General features: G+C 40.7%; 3 protein-coding genes across 4 annotated transcripts in view; all 3 read right to left on the reverse strand.

Moving 5' to 3' along the window:
- LOC121925279 (coiled-coil domain-containing protein 89-like) overlaps window positions 1-5,684 on the reverse strand; it is a 33,495-nt gene extending 27,811 nt beyond the window's left edge. The window contains exon 1 of one of the 2 annotated variants that reach the window (XM_042457238.1): window positions 5,564-5,684. The gene's annotated coding sequence lies outside the window, so the exon portion shown is untranslated. Of the gene's footprint in view, window positions 1-5,538 lie in introns of both variants that reach the window. The other variant, XM_042457236.1, reaches the window with a different exon arrangement.
- Window positions 700-2,637, reverse strand: LOC121925280 (coiled-coil domain-containing protein 89-like). Its single transcript, XM_042457239.1, has one exon. It carries the CDS (start codon window positions 1,780-1,782, stop codon window positions 700-702), a length of 1,083 nt encoding a protein of 360 aa, XP_042313173.1. The 5' UTR covers window positions 1,783-2,637.
- A 4,784-nt stretch (window positions 5,685-10,468) lies between the features above and the next one.
- The window catches only part of SYTL2 (synaptotagmin like 2), an 89,672-nt gene continuing 79,227 nt past the window's right edge, over window positions 10,469-20,913 (reverse strand). The window contains 7 exon segments of the mRNA XM_042456985.1: window positions 10,469-13,210; window positions 13,757-13,962; window positions 15,857-15,956; window positions 16,120-16,198; window positions 17,130-17,300; window positions 18,025-18,127; window positions 19,653-19,822. Of these exon segments, the coding sequence (XP_042312919.1) occupies window positions 13,059-13,210; window positions 13,757-13,962; window positions 15,857-15,956; window positions 16,120-16,198; window positions 17,130-17,300; window positions 18,025-18,127; window positions 19,653-19,822 (981 nt within the window). The 3' untranslated portion in view covers window positions 10,469-13,058.

Below are 20,913 nucleotides of genomic sequence, written 5' to 3' on the forward strand. Positions count from 1 at the left end.
ATAAATGCATGTTTCTGAGGCTTCTATAGACAATTGCCCCCCAAAGGCCCTGGCAGCAATCAGCGGCAGGACCGGGCTGGGGCCGGTCCCAAGGCCTTGCCGGGCCACATCCGGCCCACGGGCCGCAGGTTTCCTACCCCTGTTCTAGACAGAATGTAGATACAAAGCCTGGTGTGACAACAACTGGGAGAGAAAGAGGATGCTAATTAAGTTTAAAAAAATCCTCTGTAGGGTCTTTGCAAGTTGCAAATCAGTTACGCCTTGCAAATTGTAGGAAGCTGCTTCTCTTTACTAGTTGAGCTGGAGAGATAAATACAGCCGTTTGCTGGTACCTGGAGCTGAGTCCACCACTACTGGAGAATTTGCACCTTCATCTCCTACCAGGGGATGAAAACAAGAATCACAGCCAGGCCCTGAAATCTGGCAACCCCAATTAGAAATCACAATATTTAATCTGTTTTCTCTATGCAACACTTTTCTGAGATGAATTGTTAAGTTGGGAGTCTTCATACAAATATGGTTCTTCTAAGGCTGAGCCTAAGCAGTAAATTTTAAAAGCAGTGTTCAGCAGTTGAAAAATTAAAGCTTGCTTTATTTTTTTCTTTTAAATACTGTAGATAACAACAACAACAACAACAACAACAGAAACAACAACACCTTGGTAGTAACAAAGCTTAGTAGGTGGCAAAGTCCTACTGACTATGCCATGAAATGGCGCAGTTTGACATTTAACTCTTTCTCTTTAGTAAGCAGCTCTGTGCTGTGCTTCTTGTAAGCTTCAAACTGCATCTGGAGTTCAGCATAGGCTTGTTGTGCTCCATCCAGTCGATGGTGAAGGTCCCGAACCCGGAGATTACTGTTTACCAATGCAGCCTCAGTCTCAAAGCGCTGTTCAGCTGCCAGTTTGGCTTTCTCCATCTCTTCCGCCTTCTTCTCTAGTTGCAGTATCTCCCATTGCTTTTCCTGCAGCGCCTTGCCTCGATCCATAGCCAACTTCAGCAACTCCTCTTTCTCCTTAGTCAGCTTTTCCAGCATGGTTTGCGCATTGCTATCGGTTTCCCTTAGCTGCTTTTCTGCTTGTTTCAGCTTCTTGGTGACATGATGGTGCTTCTCCTTAAAGATTTTCAGTTGGCATCCCAAGGACTTCATTTCCTCAGCATGGACTCTGGCCTTTTGGCTTTGAGCTTCCAGAAACTTTTTCTCTTGTTCTTGAGTACGTTGGCTGTCCTCTTTGTAACTTTCCTTTAAAGACGCCATTTCCTTAGAGAGTGTCTCCAGCTGAGAAGTGAGCTGGGCCAGCTCTGCTTCTTTCTCTTTCAAAGGTTGGCTGAAGAGATTTTGGTTCTCTTGACGTAGGCGCCGGTTTTCTTCCCTCAGCTGTGTGTTCTGACGTTTGTGTTCGTCTTTGAAATGGATCATCGCCTCATGGTTGGCAGCCAAGTCCATAAAGCGCTCTTCCAGCTGCTGGATGCGCCGGGTCTGATTCTCCAGTCTGAGGGCATCTGCCGCCCTCATCTCCTCCAGCTCTATGTTGAGCTGTTCAAGGGCCTTGGAGCACAAGAACTGGTCATCTGCTCGCTTCTTCAGGATGCAGATCAGTTGAGATTGTTCATGGATGCGTGAACGCAACATGGCCTTCTCCCCTTTCTCCCCACTGGAGAGGCCCTGCAGCTTCTCCAAGGACTCAAAGGGCTCTCCTATGTTCCATTCTAGATTGTCTTCAGCCTCTGCTGAGATTGGGAGGGGAAAGGCCATCTCTGGGTCCTCTTCATCCTGAGGCATGTTGAGGAACCCCCGATGCTCTCAATTCAAGCTACTCCGTACTTTCCTTTAGGTAGCATTGGAAACCTCTGAGCTCTTGTACCATTTGTTCCAGCTGCTGAAATGACAGTTGCTGGAAAATTCCAAGAATTCTGTGATATCACAAGCCAGGAAGACTGGAACGTTCTAGAACAAACACACTTTACTTTTGCCTCTAGACCAGTGGTTCTCAACCTTCCTAATGCTGCGACCCTTTCATACAGTACAGTTCCTCATGTTGTGGTGACCCCTAAACATAAAATTATTTGTGTTTTCCGATGGAAATATGTGTTTTCCAATGGTCTTAGGAGACCCCTGTGGAAATGTTTGGCCCTCAAAGGGGTTGCGATCCAGAGGTTGAGAACCACTGCTCAAGATCTCATTGCATCTTCCTGATCTATAGATGGAAAATAAACAACACAAAAGTTTTACTGATCCACTCAATTCTGAGTTTTGAACACTTCAGGGTAGCATTTTATTCACAAGGGTCTTATAGGCAAGATATTAATCTCCTGTGTTGCCGCCTTAATAAACATCATTTGAACAGAAAGAGGAATGGGTCTATCACCTCTTCCTTATGGTTTAGAAAAGATTTAGCCTCCATAAATTCAGACTGACTCTTAGGTCTTTATCCTTCTCTGCCAATGAGAAGGATAAAACTACAAATTCCAGGATTCTGTGGCATGGAGCCGTGGCAATTACAGTGGTATCTAACTGTATTATTTCTAGAGTGTAGATGCACCCTAAATATCAATGCAAAGTTGTCTGAGAACACATTGTGGGAAGATTATGGATCTGTAATAGGGCTGCATCTGCACTGCAGAACTATTGCAGTTTGACAGTGCTTTAACTGCCATGATGCAATGCTATGGAATTCTGGGTTTTGTAGTTTTGTAAAATACTTAGCCTTCCCTGTCTGAACATTTGGGTGATACAAACAACTACAGATCCCAGAATTCCACAGGATTGAGTCATAGCAATTTAAGCATTTTCAAACTGCTTTATTTCTGCAGAGTAGATTGGACCGTGGCTCTATTCCTTCCTCCCAAACACATTTGCCCTTCTCATTCACGGTTTGATGCTATGATAAATTAGGCATAGCCAAAACCTCCTCAGTAATGGCCTGAGATTATGGATCTCTCTCCACCTTGGAAAGCCTAATTGCTTCCCATTCTCTAGGCCTTGGGCAATGCTGAAAGCATTCCTGTTTTGTCAGGCAATTGGCTTGTATTGATCATTATTATCTAATCATTGTGGCTTATTCTAGTAGGGTTTTTCCTGTTTCTTTCAGCTCTCTTTTATTAACGGTGGATAAGATTCTGCCTCAGTAGTTACAATGTGTAACTTTACAACGATAGAGCTACATTGCTGACAGGATAAGCAACCATGCTAGTGAATTGTGATGATACACAACCGGGCACCATGCAAAGAGTCTCATTGAGTGATGAACGATCCCCATTGTGCAACATATCCCAATGAGCAATGTGTCCTGATGCAATGCACAATATATCCTGTTGTGCATTGGGACTGTAGTGCAATGGCCATACCGCCGACTCTGTTTTTGCTATAGTCCCAGAGACATAGCTACCCCTCTGCTCCCCTCTCCTGTTGCTCTGCAACATCACAATTCATCTTTACGTGGTGGTAAGTCAGTTTACAATTATGTCCAAGCATAAGAGGCAAACATTTTAAATTAAACTATAGATAGTATTTTCATTGTGTCAAGCTAGTTTGGTGCAGTGGTTTGAGTATTAGACCATGACTCTGGAGAAATTGAAATCCACTGGGTGACTTTAGACAAGTCGCACTCCCTTAGTCTCAGAGGAAAGCAAAAGCAAGCCTCCTCTGAACCAGTCCTGCCAATCCATAATAGGTTCGCCTTATGGTTTCCATAAACTGGACACTACTTGAAGGCATATAACAACCAAATATTTATGTCATTCTGTGCTCACATCAACAACTTTGAGGTTAAGCTGCAAGTGGCTCTAGACATCTAGATATGATGTGCTACTGAATATTGTGTCCAGTTTAGGCACCACAATTCAAAAAGGACATTGAGAAACTGGAGCATATCCAAAGGAGGGTAACTAAAATGGTGAAGGGTCTGGGAACCATGACCTATGAGGAAAGACTCAGGGAGCTTGGGATGTTTAGCCTGGAGAAGAGAATGTTAAGAGGTGATATGATAGCCCTGTTTAAATACTTGAAGGGGTGTCATATTGAGGAGGGAACAAGCTTGTTTTCTGCTGCTCCAAAGAACAGAACCCAGAACAGTGGATGTAAGCTACAGGAAAAGAAATTCCACCTCAACATTAGGAGGAACTTCCTGACAGTGGAACACACTCCTTCCTTGGAGTGTAGTGGAGTCTCCCTCCTTGGAAGTCTTTAAACAGAGGCTGGATGGCCATCTGTCGGGGATGCTTTGATTGTGGGTTCCTGCATGGCAGAATGGGGTTGGACTGGATCATATGGCCCTTGCAGTCTCTTCCAATGCTACGATTCTATGATTCTATGAGTATTTCATTTTAATTATCGTTTTATTACTCTGATCTCACTAGCATATGAGACTGTTACCATACCATCATCACATCTCATTAGTTGAATATTGTAGTGGTTTCAAATGGGGACATCCCCTACTTAGTGGTGTAGCTAGAGGGCAGGGGAAATGAAAGCATTGTCCCACAATATGAATTCTCCTCCAAATAACATTTTTCTTTCATTTTCCAGCTCTGGTTAGCACTTGGATTGCCCATGAACAGCAGCTGCTGTAAGTTATTTTTAAGAGCCCTGGCCACCCTGCCTAAGAAAACTCTATGAAATTCAAGGGATTGCCATCAGGCAATTTGGAGGCACATATACATAAGCTCCTCAAACAAATCCAAATACTTGCTAAACTTCTTTCAGGGAACAAATTTGCAGTTTGAATTAGTCCAATTCATTGTTCACTCATTGGTCTGAGTGAAGAGAAGTGTAGAAAAAGAGACTGTTGCCACTTTACGAACCACAACTATACCAAGATTGTTCGTTTATCAAAAGCTTAATTAAGTACACTCTAGATGATATTACAAGGCCAAATTTTGTAATGTTTAAAAGGCACAGACTAATAAATACCCATTAAATCAATTGGCTGCCCTTAGGAAGGGAAGCATTTATGTGCAAGATTCCATTGTATCAAAGAGATGGCAGCTCCTTTCTATATGTTACTTTATGAGAACAGTCATTTCCTGTTTGTCAAGCCACTGAATGAAAGTGAGATCTTGCCAAGGGAAAGAAAATAAATATTCATTATGAACCTCTTTGTTTAACTCTCTGCAAGAAATTATGGTGATAACTCATACCACTCTTAATAAAAGAAAACTAAATTTGGTATCAGGATGCACAACATTATTATGAAAAAGCAAGAGTTGGCATGATGACCATAAGAAGAATCCAAAATCTAGTCTAATGCCTTTACCAGGCTAACCTAAAAGTCACAAAAATAGGCAAGACTTTTCAAGATTTCTAAATTTGTACACTAAGTAATGCAATGGGAGGGTTAACTTTTGAGTGGCTACTGTATAATATAAGGTTTGCATGAAGTGGATTGTAAAATTATTGTTACAAATATTTTAAAAGGGGAGGGGCAACCAATTTCCTTTGAACACATTCTTGGTGGTGGTGGCTTTCCCTTGTGTATAGCACTTCTATATAATTTTTTGCCATTTCCAAATATTCCCATGAAATACAAATTATACTCACCAAGAGTCATTAAATATTTCCTTACCAAGCCTTTATTCTTTGGACTCTCTTGGCCTGACAGTCCTTTGGAGTTTGCATCTCCATGGCAATAAGGGATCAAAACACTCTTTAGTCATTCCTTCCAGGTCTTTAAGCCTTCCGTCTCACTGACTCGGAAACATAAATGAACAGAAAAGGAACCCTGCAAACTGATTCCTTTTTTTATAATTGCCAGAGGTGGACTTCTCTCCTTTTCCAAGAAGCCCAAAACAAACAGGAGCACACCCCTCTATGAGACCGGCAAGCAGCTCCAAAAGGTTATTATCACCTCAAGGATTAAGTAATCAAAGTTGCATAAATGTTGAATTATTGAATTACTGTTGAATAATTAGCAATTTTAATCTAGGTTGGCACCAAGAATTCTTTACTTGGAAGGATGTCCCAATGTGCAAGACATCTTTCTTAATAATAACTGTATTTAGCATTATGGTGCTCTCAAAGCTTGGAAACACTGGTGGGTTTTTAGTTTTTTGGTTTGTGGTTTGTTTGTTTGTTTGTTTGATGACAACTCCTAAAACCCTGCAGTCAGCATAGTCCACATTTTTTACATTTATTTTCATTTTCCCTCCAAAGAGTCCCACTCCCATAATTTTTTCTTCCCAAATGCCCCATCAAATTAGACTAAGTGAATTGGGCTGACCCAAGGTCTTGGGGTTACTGCATGCCATTCCAGTTCTATACTTCTGTGGCTCCTGTTCTGTGCCTTCAAGTTGTTTCTGATTTGTGGCACCCCTAAAGTGAACATATCACAGGGTTTTCTTGGCAACATTGGTTCAGAGGGGGGTTTGCCTTGGCCTTCCTATGAGGCCGAGTGTGTGTGACTTGCCTAAGGTTACCCATTGAGTTTCTATGGCTGAGTGGGGTTTCAAACCCTGATTTCATTCCAGACTCATGGTCCAATGCTCAAACCACTACACTATGGAGGGTCTCGCTATACTCTTAGCATCTAGTATAAAAATATATATATTTTAAAAATCAAAGAAAGTAAAGCTACTGTTTCTTGAATTTATTTCCCACTTTCCCCCAAAAGAGTACAAGGTGGCATGCATATTTCTTTTTCCACCCACTTCTCCATTTTATCCTCACAACAATCCTGTCTAGTAGGTTATTGAATAAGTGACTGGCCCAAGGCATTTTAGCCTGGATCTTGCTTTTATGCCACACTAGTTATCAGTGGGGGTGAATCATGCTGTGGGTTGGGGATCCCATAGAGCAGAGGCGGGAAATGCACAGCCCTGCAGATGTATTGGAGTGCAACTCCCATCACTCCTAACCTGGATTGCCAGTGTTGATGTTTTGTGATGATGGGAGTTATGGCCCAAGTACATCTGGAAGGCCACATGTTCTCCATCCTTACTATAGAGAAAAGTACTGCCTCCCTGTGAATTATGTGTTTACTCTTCCATCTGTATAAGCAAGTATGTATAGGAGGGAAATTCACTCAGTGTAGTGGGCTGTAAGAAATCTCCAACTATGGCAACTAAAACGTCAAATCATAGATTGGAACAGACCACAAGGGCCATCCATTCTAACTCCTGGCACGCAAGAAAATACAATCAAAGCACTCCCAACAGAAACCTTGAAAGGAGGAGATTTCACCACTCTCCGATGCAGTGTATTGCACTGTCAAACAACGCTTACCATCAGGAGGTTCTTCCAAATGTTTAAGGGGAATCTCTTCCTATAGCTTGAATCCATTGCTCTGTGTCCAAGTCTCTGGAGCACCAGAAAACAAGATTGCTCCATCTTCAGTATGGCATCTCTTCAAATATTTAAACGTGACTTCCATGTGACTCCTTAACCTTTTCCCTCTCCAGGCTAAACATACCCAGCTCCCTAAGTCACTCCTCAGACCTTTTACCATTTCGGTTGCTCTCCTCTGGACATGCTCCAGCTTGTCAGTAACCTTGAATTGTGGTGCCCAAAACTGGACACAGTATTCAAGGTAAGGTGAGGTCTTTTTAAGCTGCGCTCCTACATCACTGACATAGCTATTAATGTGTATCTTTGAGACCCCTTTAACTGCTCTGGCTCAGTGCTACGGAATCCTGGGAACTGTATTATGGCACCAGAGCTTTCTGACAGAGATTAAATGTCTCACAAAACTACAGTTCCCAAAATTCCCTTGCATTGAGCCAGGGCAGTTAAAATGGTCTCAAACTGGATTATTTCTATGGTGTGTTTTGGACATAAGTATTGTCTTCTGCCTTGACCCCCCACAATTTACCTTAACATGCAGCAGCTGTAGAAAGCAAGGGAGATGTTTTCTGTTAGTGACTGAGGTGCAACAGGAGGACATTTCCAGCCCACTCCCACCAGCAATCTTTAGTGAGATGATGATCTGCAATAGGGTTTCCTGCTTCTGATTCTTCCAATCACTTTAGAGTGGCTCCCTGGAGCTTATGTATTTATGTATGATCATTGCGATAGTGCTATGTTCATGAATGCATAATATAACTGAATATGGAGCAATCAAGGATCCATACTGTAGGTTATGCATCTGTAACTACAAGACAAGATGCCAGCCCTAGTCTTTAAGATGCTATCAGACACTTTCTTATCTTTGAGAGCTACTCAAAATCGTGATCCCTGGACTGGAGCTAGTCCCCGATCCACTTGCTGCAAGTCCCTGGCAAGATTACAGGAAAGCAAGCAAGCAAGCAAGCATGATAGTCATTAGGCATAAATTTGGCACATTGTGTGGGGGGTGGGAATGCTGGTCATCCACACTGAATAGCCTGCTTTTCAATGACTGTTTTTTAAAACTGCTTTTCTTCTCCCCATAACATCCATTTCCCATTTCTGGGGATGTGGGTTCCTCTTGGATTCAGAGGCTGTAAATGCCTGTCTCCAGCATGAGAGAAATTTAATATATAATTGCTGACACGTGAACGCCTCCTTCTGAGTAGATAAGGACTGGGGCAGTTGTGGTGGGGATGTGAATGTGCTTCACTTTTTCCTGTTTCGATGGGTTGCTGAGTCCTTTTATATATGCGCTGTCTTTCTGCTACCAGAAAAGTATAACTGCAAAGCAGTGCCTTACTGTGGTGTTACTTGGAATGAGATCCCCATGTTTCTCTTTATTTTGGTCAAGGGACTTGTCTCTGTTTGCAAGTTGCCTGCTGTGCTTTTGTCCTTTATTTTCATTTTTCAAATAATGCACAAGTTGCTGTCATGTGGATAAAACAGCTTCTGTTTAACATTCTAGCATACAGTATTGGATATGCCCTTTCCTAGGACAACATATTTCATCACCCTAACCCCTTCCTGCTTCTGCTTCCAGGGATCAGACTAGCTCAACATCCCATGCTGAGTATCTTTAGGCCTTGCTGGTCTGTTAGGGGATGTCTCTTCCAGGATTTTTTTTAAAAATATATTCCATTCCAAAAGGAATCCCATTTTGCTCAATGACTCTTTCTCTTGGGTGAGTATGCAAAGGATCACTCTTGTACTGCAACAGATTGTACTGTGTGTAAATGCTTTGCAGTTAATTCCAGCGCTAAAAACTCTGAGGCTAAATTCTTCATTCAAAGCATGGTGTGCTGAACTGGAAGACTAGGTTGACAGTAACGGCTGATGGAATCCATACAACCTTCTTTCCTAGAGCAAATGAGCTGCTCCAAACACATTGCCCCCCAGATATTGCTGCTACTGAAACCAACATTGTAAAGGCTATATGAAAATGGAGCCAGATTCTTCACTCAAGAAGTGATGTGCCGACCTGGGTTGTTAAGGGGCAGTGGAGGCCACACACCTATTTTCACTCCAAGTGGTACAGCACTCAGCCCTCCTGAACTCAGCTAAGATAGCAGCCTTCAGTTTGGTTCCAGTGTGGGCAGTTTGTAGCCCTCCGGCTGTTTTTTGATTGCAACTGCCAAAAGCCCTAGCCAGAGTAATCAATGTTCAGTGATAACAAGAGTTGTAGTCCAAGAACAGTCACAAAACCACAAATTATCCACCTCTAGTTTATAGCACTGCTTTACAATGGATGGCTATATTGACAAATGAATGTGCCCCCAAAGCCTGAACTCTCCCTAGAAGCCGACTAACTGTGACTGTTGTACTTTGGACATATCATGAGACAAGATGAATGGGGGAAAGACTATGACTATGTCTGCACTGCAGAAATAATCCAAATGACTCCACTTTAACTGCCATGGCTCAATGCTATAGAATTTTGGGATTTGTAGCTTCATGAGACATTTGGCCTTCTCTGACAGAGAGCTCTGGTGCCCCACCAAACTACAATTCCCAGAATCTCATAGCACTGAACAATGATAGTTAAAGTAGTGTCAACCTGGTTTATTTCTGCAGTGTGGATGCAACCTACAATGTTGATGAAATGGGAGGCAGTAATAACAAAAGAAGATTGCGCTAAACGTGGATTGGTTCAATCAGGGAAACCATGGTCCTGAATTTGCAAGGCTGTTAATGACTGGAGCTCTCAGAGGATGCTGATTCAACCAAAGTTGAAATTGATCTGGTGGGAAATAACAACCACCCCCCAAAAAAGTAAGGGAAAAAAAGTTGGGTAGCAAATAAGATGTATCTGGGTCTGCCTACAGTGATCCCATCCTTTGCCCCAAAGTCCCTGTCCTTTTGAGCAGAAGATGCAGGAGAGAAATAATATTTGGGTTTGACTGTGGAAATGCAGTCTCTGTGTGAAACTGGCTAGTTGGTACTGTCAGTGGCTGAAAATGGCATCTGCACATCCAATAGAACAGAGTAATTTCCTACCTTTCTGACTTTTTCTTATCATTACTAAGGGAAAGAAAAACAACATTATTCTAAAGCTGACAGTTGGGCAATAGTTTTATTAAAACCAACCAACATGTTTAACTGTTCCCATTTGTATGTATGTTTAACTGTTTTCCCCTTTGCTCTCCCCTGTTTTTAAAAATCAAGTAAATTGGGATGGGAAAACCTCTGGCCGCACAGATGTTTTTGAATTATAGCTTTCCACATCACCGACGGAACTGAGTGATAGCTGGAGTTTAGCATCTGGAGGACGAGAGATTCTCTACCTGTGACTCACGATTTGTTTGTTTGTTTTCGGAGGCACAGTAATACAGGAATCTACACTGTAATTGAATCAGGCTACTGGACTATCTATCCCACTATTTTTTATTTAGGCCAGCAGCAGCTCCCCTTGGCTTCATCCAAGGGTCTTTCTCAACCCTATATGGAGATTCTGAGGACTGAATATATCAGGTATCAAATTCAAATATATTGGCTTTAAAGGGAGATAGGAGGGGAGTTAAGCTTTCCATATGGCAAAAGAAAAACTCTCCAATCAAATCCTCCAAAACCTTTAAAATAGGAAAACAAAAAGCCACATGCGTCTCCATTTTGCAATTCAATATGTGCTCATCTGAGCACATAAGTAGTTTTAATGGACTTCTGAGTTTTTAAAAACTGTATACAAATAGCATTGTATATTTTCAGCATTTGATTACATACAGTTCTTTGCATAAAGGTTTCTTCTTGCCTCAAAAGCATCACTTCCTTCTTTACCCGATTGGTGGCACCAGAGTACACAGAGTTAAAGCTTGACACACCCAACCAGCCAAGAGCAGCATATTTTAGAGCATGATGAACATTATTATTTTTACAGTTAGATATTAGTTTTGCAATAAATAAAAATCAGATATGGGGTTGTTGTTTTAAAAAATATATTAATGAGTCATGTTTCAACCAAGTGAATGTAATCTTGCTTCCAGGAGGGGGAAAAAAACAGTTTCAAGGTTAACAAGTTGAACACTCTAAAAATTCTCCTTTAAGACAAGTGCTTAGAACAGTCCAGGCCTAATAACTCACGGAAAATGTAAACAAGACTTTGCAATAGAAAAAACACCATTGTTCTTTGCAAACAAACAAACAAAAATATCCTTATGCTGCCATCTGAAAATACAGGCCTGAGCAACTTGGTGATCCTCCAGATTTTATTAGATTGCAATTCATATAATTCCAGTGTTCATGGTTGATAGGTGCTGATGACCCCTGCTATAATATCTAGGGATACTTTCAAAGCCTGCTGACACTGAATGACCTGAAGAGAACTTCTCCAGGAATGGTCATGTCACACACTGAGCAAATGCCAGTACCTTATTCAGTTGTACAACCATGTAGAGCAGGGGTAGACAATGTGTGGCCCCCAGAGCCATTTTTGTAGCCCCAGGGATCAAAATGCCCTCCAGAGGTAGAAGGACATCTTTGTATATTTTGGCCCTCCTTGGGGGGGCCATTTTAGCCTCAGAAAAGGCCCTTTTAAAACTGGAAATAACCCAAAAGTGATTTTCAGTCACTTCCTGTTTTGAAAAAAGGCCTCTCCTGACCTAAAATGGTAAGGAGTATGTGTCTGAAAACAGGGCAAAAATCCCCCCCCCCATCCCTTAGAGCCGGGCACTTGTGGGTTTCTGAGGGCAGAAAATGGTTTGGTGTTTTGCAGTGGGGTGATGCAACCTCCCCACAAGGTCTCCTAGAGTGGCAATGCAGCCCTCTAGCCTCCCACAATTGCTCATCCTTGCTGTAGGGAGCTGGGGACATATGCTTTGGCCTCCCCGTTTCCACTCTTCACCTTCCCATACTGACAAGAACGTTCTGCTCTGACAGTACAACTGACCCACTCGGTTGCAGTGCTCCATGAGATCGGAAATTTAGGAAGGCCAAGCTCCAAGTCAGATGGAGCAGTGTCAAGTGCATTCAGTCTAGTGTGTTTTACAGAGTTTGGAGCACTGGTCAGAAGCTTAGTACTGTAGTTCTGTCTACAGTGTTTTAAAACTGAATGCCTGGCTAGAGTTTCAGTGTGGGAAAAAGAGAAAACAAGACACAAGAAGGCTGTTTTCAGTGGCAGCCACATATCTGCTACAATGTCTATCCCCATCCTAAAATATAAGAAACCCATATGGCCACTTAACATTGGCCTGAATCCTCTTGGTCAGTGTAAAGAAGATAGTTTCGCTGAATCGTTGAATGGTCAGACACCACATAAGTAAATCAAATTATTTCTCCAATATGAACATTAAAATTCTTCAAGACAATAGGTACATACAATCAGGACTACAAAACGGTGCCACATTGCCAGGTTCATTCTCACACTGAGAACTGAGAAGCCCTGGAAGATTAGAGTGAACTGAAGCTTAGCTTACTTAGCAAAATCATTAACTTATTTTATGCATTATTCAAGGTGACCACAGGAAGCGACTGTACATAATATTTTAAATACTTCTGAAATTCCATCTTTACTAAAGCTTTAAAGGCTTACGTTAAACAGTACCTGCAGGCAGGCAAAAGCTAATGTGCATCATCAAAGTACCACTGAGCAAAACAGTATAAAATTCTGCTGCAGATAAAGATACTGTCTGCTGAAGTTACAGAGCAAAAAGTTTGCCCTTCAAGTTTATCTCTTTTATTTCTGCCTGGCTCTTTTCACCATTCAAACTCCAGCAAGCCACACAAACTACTAGTGACCAACCAAAACATCATGCTATTTTGTCATTTTTTGTCATTGTGAGCATCCTGAGTGGCAGTGTGTCTTCTACCCACGTGTTTGGCGTATCAATCATCCTCTCCCATAAGCTGGCTTCATCTAATGTAGAGTCCATCCAGTCTACAGGTGTACCATAGCTTTTACCTGAGAAGAATATATTTAAAAGAACAAAATTAAGAGAATGTTTTAGCTCTCATTTACATAAGAATCACAGCCCTTTCCAGATGTTGTTGGGACTCCAACCTCCAGCATTCCTCACCATTAGCTATGTTGGATAAGGGCTTCTTGGACTTGCAGTGCAACAAGGCCTGATAGGCCACATGATTCCCGTCCCTTACCCAATGGGCTGGATTTAAGTTTAACTCATCCACAGAATGCTCTTCAATTTATTTTACTATGGTATCTTGTAAGCTATTGTGCTTATTCTATTTGGCTGTTTTGGCATAATAAATCCAGTTACCACCCCACTCTGGTATATCTCTGAAGAAATGGCAATGGCCAGATAGTTGTAGCATCCATTTTGTATTTTTCTGAACTCTCTTTAGCTGCAGAGCTTTGTAAAAAAATTAGAGGGCTTCTTCTGACCCATGAAGTCTTTTTGATTCCTTCCAATATAAGATACCAATTTTCATAGTACCCATTTACACAGAGACAGGGTTAACCTGGGGATGTCCATTCAGTTGAAATTACCTGTTCCAAGCCCTATTCTGAGGCCTCCCAGGAAGTGATTTGCTAGTTTGTTGTGGTCCCAGACAGTGAGTTCTACACAAGCTTCTTTCAGGTCTTCAGGCCGGAAGCCATCATAGACCATTGTATGGTTGAACACTGGGTTTGTCGTCTTTGGCACAGCTCTTGTTTTCTGACGGCTTTTTCTACTTGTATCTGGAAGAATAGTGCTTTAGAAATAAAGAGAGATAAGATCACTCTAAAGGAGTGCACAGATAGGACAAAAGTCACAAAGCTGTTTCTCAGTGATTACACTTAATAAATGTCAGGCAAACTTGCACATCATGATAACTGATTTATCTTCACCATGAATTGTTACTTGAGCCATGAACTTTATGCAATGATTTTATGCTCCAATACATTTTGGCTAGCAAATATTTAATTACCTCCAGAGACTGTTTAAAAGCCAGGGAAAGAGGAACAATACATATAAATTAAGAATTGTAAGCAAGGCTTAAGCAGAGGAGGTACAAATCCTACATTGTACAAATATAGCCCATATTAATTTTCAAATAAAATAATCTGCATAACAAATAATATAGCAAATCAAATGGGTTTGTGTACATATAAAATAGAAGTTTCCACATACTTACAAACCAATTTGAAAATCTACCTACAGGGATGTCTCCAGTTGATGCAAAAGGGTATGCAGTGAGATGATTCTAATTGACAATATTAAAATAGAGTGATTTAGGGGCCATTCATCATTAGCAATTAGTTGTGAAGGGACACCCTCAAAATTTTGCACAGGAAATTTAGGTATAAAAGATTTTCTCATAACCACTTCCAAGCAAAACATCAGGGGCTTTTGTTCCAAAGGATACCCAGGTCTTCAGATTGGGCTTGAATTGTCTCAAACCAGCTTGGTAGATGAAGGGAACCAGCTTGGTAGATGAAGGAAATGTGATAGACATAGCATATCTTGATTTCAGTAAGGCAAGGCAACGTTTCCCATGACATTCTTGCAAACAAGCTTGTAAATTGTGGGTTAGACAAAGCAACTGTTAAATGGATTTGTAATTGGTTGTCTGGCCGAACCCAAAGGGTGCTCAACAATGGCTCTTTTTCATCCTGGAGAGAAGTGACCAATGGGGTCCCACAGGGCTCTGTCCTGGGCCCAGTGCCATTCAACATCTTTATCAATGGCTGAGATGACAGAATTAGGGGCATATTTATCAAATTTGCAGGAGTAGTTAACACCCCAGAGGACAGGATCAAAATTCAAAATGACTTGAATAAACTGGAAAGCTGGGCCAAAGCTAACAAAATGATATTCAACATGGAAACATGTAAGGTACTGCACTTAGGGCAGAAAAACGAAATGCATAGATATAGGATGGGGGACACCTGGCTTAAGGGGACTACATGTGAAAGGGGTCTAGGAGTCCAAATAGACCACAAGCTGGACATGAGTCAACAACGCGATGAGGCAGCTAAAAAGGCCAATGCAATTTTAGGCTGGATCAATAGAAGTACAGTATAGTGTCTAGATCAAGGGAAGTAATAGTGCCACTCTATTCTGCTTTGGTCAGGTCCCACATGGAATATTGTGTCCAGTTCTGGGCACACAGTTCAAAAAAGATTTGGAGAAACTGGAGCGTGTCCAAAGGAGGGTGACTAAAATGGTGAAGGGTCTGGAAACCATGTCCTATGAGGAACAACTTGAGGAGCTGGGGATGTTTAGCATGGAGAAGAGAAGGTTAAGAGGTGATATGATAGCCCTGTTTAAAAACTTGAAGGGTGTCATATTGAAGAGGGAGCTCGCTTGTTTTCTGCTGCTTCAGAGAACAGGACCCAGAACAATGGATGCAAGCTATAGGAAAAGAGATTCCACCTCAACATTAGGAGGAACCTCTTGACAGTAAGGGCTGCTGGACAGTGGAACACACTCCCTTGGAGTTTTGGAGTCTCCTTCTTTTGAGGTCTTTAAACAGAGGCTGGATGGCCATTTCTCAGGGATGCTTTGATTGAGAGTTCCTGTATAGCAGGAGGTTGGACTGGATGGTCCCTTGCAGTCTCTTCCAACTCTACGATTCTATGATTGTATGAAACGACAGTGCTTACCATTTAACAAAGGAGTTGAGTCTATTGCCCCTGAGGATTGGGAGATCGTTGCATTCCTTCACCCAAATGTGAACTTCTCCAGTGGTTGGAGTCTTTTTACCTTGAAAGAAACACATAGTCCCAATAAATCTATGATGTACTGTTCAAAGAAACATGTATTTTTCTTTCATTTTGTCTATAATGAATAAGTTATGAACTTTAGGAAGAGATGGGTGGAACAGCACACAAAGCAAATCAGAGAAGTGTGTAACAGGAATACTCACCCCCAGCAGGCTGTGGAATGTACTGGAGAGCAATCTTTATCTCGCCTCTGTTCTCTAGTTCAAGAGCAGATAGTGGAGTCTGACCATATATGAACACAAAACAAAACAAAAGACACAATCACTGGCTATGGAAAACATGGTGAACACAACTATTTAATTGTGTAAACAGCAGTGCAAACTAGAGTAGTCACCTAACTAAAGAAATCTTAAACTGCATGAGCTAAAAAGCTGTCCCATTACAGCATAAAGCTGCAAATGTCTCCTCAGAAATAAGTCTGTTAAGGTCAATGGTGCTTATTCACACTTTTGGATAAAGGACCGCAGCCTCCGTCTACATAGGTTGCATCTACACTGCAGAATTAATGCAGTATGACACTGGTTTAACTGCTATGGCTCAATGCTATGGTATTCTGGGATTTGTAGTTTTGGAGCTGTCAAGAGTTCTGGTGCCACAACAAACTACAACTCTTAGGGTTCCATATGGTGGAATCATTACAGGTGAAGTGGTGTCAAACTGCATTAATTCTTCAGTGTCGAAGCAACCTGAGTTTGCACAACTTTGCCTATGAGTACTATGCAGTACTTCTAAAGAAAAAAAACAAGTCTGTATGTTGTAAATCCAGTCAGTCAGCATTTTCCTCCACATGACAGCGGAGGCATGCCAGGGAACCATTTAAGTACATGCACTAAAACAATTTCTGAACCACCTTTGAAATTATTATTTTTAAAAATTATCCAGCTAGGTGTTATTGCATTAGTACATATTCTAGATGGTGAAGCAGAATTTTCTACACTGAGCAAAATTATAAATTTCCGCTTTGACACCAATCTGCAATATGAAAGCAATACCCCCTAGCACAGAATGTATGATCCCTTTTATATTTCACAGCAAGATTCAGAGCTGATGATAACATCCTTATAAATCCTTTGTAATAAGATCAAAGGACTCAGTGGGGAAGAAAAAGGTTAAGAAAAAGATGGACGTCATTGAGCAAAAGCCATGAACTCACTCTAGGTTTAAGTGGGTACCAGTTCATCTGTCTGTTCTGCTTCTCATTCCAGTCCCAATTTCTCAAGTCCAGCTCCACTTCGCCCAAGAAACTATTACGTCCAAAAGTATCATTGTGCCAAACGGAAATATTCAACTTCTGGGTTGCCAAAAGTTCCTTGTCAACTTTATACTGCAAACAAGACAAGCAGATGTTTAATGAGGTTGTCTACAGCACAAATATACAATCTGCTTTAACATAACTTAAATGTCACTTGCTTCTCCAAAGAAACCTTGAGCAGTGCAGCTGAAACTTCTATTCCAAGCAGCTCAGGAGTGGAGGAAAGATCAGACTGGTTTTATCAGTGTGTTGAAGAACAAGCCCAGAAGCAGAGCAAAAATAGTGATAATTATCCCCCACTGAATTACAATTGCCTGTATCCAACTTCTAGAAGTTTTTATTGCTTCTGAATAAGGAGAGGGTTGGTGGCTGCTCCCAGACTTTGGAACTCCTTCCCTAGGGAATCTAGGATAGCTCTCTCCTTGCTCTTCTTCCACTGGCAAGTAAAAACAGTCCTACTCCTTTAGATTTTTAGAAACTGACTGTGAGGAGCTTTTAATGGTGCACTTTAAATCTCATTACCAGGGAAAAGGCAAGACAGAAATGACTATAAAAACAGCAACAACAGCTGCCACTAAGCATGCCAAATCCTTACTGAGCTGTTAAGTGGGGGTTTCCTTCCCCTCCACTCACACATTTAGGATTTCTTTTTCCTCACTTTTTTTAAACTTCTGCAAATTTTGGGATTCCTGTAAGCATGCCAAAACCTCCCCCTTCAGCATCAGTAGCAATAGTTTGTCTGCTTAAGCAAAGGCATATCCCAAACATCAGAAAGAGAGTGACTGATGCAAGTTACCCGTAAGATCTCATTATAGACAGGATTCAGTGTTTTCTTCTTCACAGATGTCTTTCTTTTGCCCAGTCTGTTCTTTTCTGGTAGCAAGTAACTCTTCACATACCTTTTAAAAAAATTAACCACCAGTCAGATGCTTTAATACAGAAAGTGATATCTTCAGTGAAGCCTAGAGCAAATTAGAAGACCTTGGCTGTAGAGGGACTTGAAACAGAACTCTGCTTCACACTCACAGCAGGAATGAAAGAAGAACTGCTGGAGGAGAAGTAATAAAAATTTGATGTTACATTTGATAACTCCAAACCAACATACAACTAGTAGCTTACAGTCAACTAGAGGCTTGGAAAGTTATTTTTTAAGAATACTTTGTTTCTATTCCTTATCACTAGCATGTTTAAAACGTAATTTTATTATTTTTATATGGGGTATGTGTTATATGGGATGTGTGTTGTAGTTATGAGTTTTTTAACATATGTAATGTTATACTGTTTTTATTTAGATGTTTTTAACTGTTTTAAATTTTTTATTGTAAAGTTGTTGTTTTTTTTAAATGTTTGTTTGTGAGCCACCTTGGGTCCCTTTCTGGGAGAAAGGTGGCATGAAAATGAAATAAATAAATCAATTACTGATGTTAATTTGTTACCACATTAAAAAAGAGTTCATTGCACTACGTGTGACATTTGTTACTTTATTTTTTGTTAGAGGTTTTTTTTTGGGGGGGGAGGGGGCAAGAAAAAAGCCTTAGAAATGGAAAAATTCCTGCCTCTTAAAAGGACTTTAAATGTCCTTTGGAAGTATCATTGAGCCGTAGCTAGAAAATGCACCTTGTTACACCAAGTAAGGCATTTTTTTTCTAGTGCATTGTGTTACTTTCAAAAAAATAAATTTCTTGTGCCTTCATTATCAAACAAGAAAAAAGAAAAAGAAAGAAAGAAACTCATTGCAAGCAACTATGGCTGCATATGCACTGTAGAAATAATCCAGTTTGATACAACTTTAACTGCCATGGCTCAGTGCTATGGAGCTCTGGGAATTGTAATTTTCTAGAAAGCTCTGATGCCACAACAAACTACAATTCCCAGAATTGCATCACACTGAGCCATGGTAGTTAAAGTGGTGTCAACCCGGATTATTTGTGCAGAGTGGATGCATTCTAGGATACCTGTAGCTCATTACTTCCAAGCACTGCGTTTAACTAATCATTTAACATAGACTGGCACTATTTACAGTTGAGCTCGAAGTTTGGAAATACTAAATTTTGGGAGCTTCAACTCTGTCTTGAATTCTGTTGGTAAACCCAACTAGAGTAGACTTACTCTATCAACTGTTGGTGTGTCAACATTTCTGTAAATCCCACAGGTCCAAAGGATCTACTGTACTTGGCGTTGCGAATAGGATTCAGCGCCCAGAGTACCCCAACCCAACCCAGTGTTTGGCCAGGCTGGTTAGGATATTCTGAAAGTTGCAGAGCAAAAAATAACTTTTCTAAACTCTGGTGGATCCCATGAAAATAGCATAGGCCCTCAAGAAATCTGCAGTCAGTCTGGAAGAATATCACTGAAGTTTAGACAGAAATGCCACTTCCAAGAGAGCACACCTTTCTGTAATGAAAGCCTTCCATCTATACTTACGGATCAGAACGTTGCTTCTTAACATCTGCAACTGCCAGGTCCTTGCCTTGAGCAATAAAAATATGGAACTCCTTCAGCTGATCCACATAATCAATGGCAAACTGGATATTACCTTTCACATCCACATTGCCAAAATCTCCACTGTAGACACTCATCACACTAGTGCTCACCTGCAGATACCACAAAGCAGAGCAAAGCAATTTTAAAATGATTTCTTGCTTCATAAAATGAAAATAAATTCTGCTCTCCTCATCTGGAAGTTGTAAGGAATGATTTAGATGTCATCCAATGGAAGATATACAGTATTTCGCTCTTAAATTATGCATGCTTATTTTGAAACAATAGGATGAAATCATTAATAGAAGCCATGCAAAGAATGATTTTATACAGTGGGTCCGACATAAATATTTTGCCTAATTCTCTCTGGAATCTATTTACAGGTTTTACGTTTCCATCTGCAAACAAAAACCTACTTGGAAACTTGTGCTGTTAAGGTATAAAACTATTGGTAGCATTCTTATCTGTCACAATATTTAGTGCTGTCTTTATGTACTATTTCATTGCCCTCAACTCTATGAAAGGGGTCACTGGTGTTCCCTTTTGGAGATTTAAAAAGCAACTGAGAATTACAGGATCTCATTTAAGTCTGCTCAGCAATACAGATGAGATCAAATTTTAACTTTTTTCAATAAAAAATTTCACCCCATCATTATTGTGGCTCCTATCAGAAGACTGTGTGAAGCCAAGACAGCCAAATAATTCAAAATATGGAAATTCAAGAGCTTCGGTTATTCACTCCTGTTGCCACAATCTCGAGAGGCAAAATGACACTTAGTCTGTGAATTTAGGTTTTCTTCCACAAACCACGATTTCCAATTGGTCTGACTGACAGATTATTTCAGGTATCATACCAAATCATGGTTAAGCCCTTCTAACCGCCGTTTGGCACAATGTTTTAACTGAGCCACAAACTTATAAAACCTTGAAGTTCATCTTCAAATTCTAACATGTTACTTGTTTAATGCTAATTTTTATGAGTGACACATATACTTGTTTGTACTATTTTCTATTCACAAATAATGTAATCCTTTCATAATATGTTATTTTGGATAATATTTTTTCCACAAAAAAGTACTCCAAGAACCATGAAGATTATTTTCCACCCCTACCTCCAAATCAACAATGACAAAACCTAACCTTTTTTCTTTCTTTGAAAACATAGGGCCCATACAGACAGGCCAAAATAAAGCTGCTTCAGGTC

This window comes from Sceloporus undulatus, chromosome 3, assembly GCF_019175285.1.
Source record: "Sceloporus undulatus isolate JIND9_A2432 ecotype Alabama chromosome 3, SceUnd_v1.1, whole genome shotgun sequence".
Classification (NCBI taxonomy): domain Eukaryota; kingdom Metazoa; phylum Chordata; class Lepidosauria; order Squamata; family Phrynosomatidae; genus Sceloporus; species Sceloporus undulatus.

Coding starts and splice junctions, on each gene's coding strand:
- LOC121925280 (XM_042457239.1), bottom strand. CDS start 1,782: ATGCCTCAGGATGAAGAGGACCCAGAGATGGCCTTTCCCCTCCCAATC.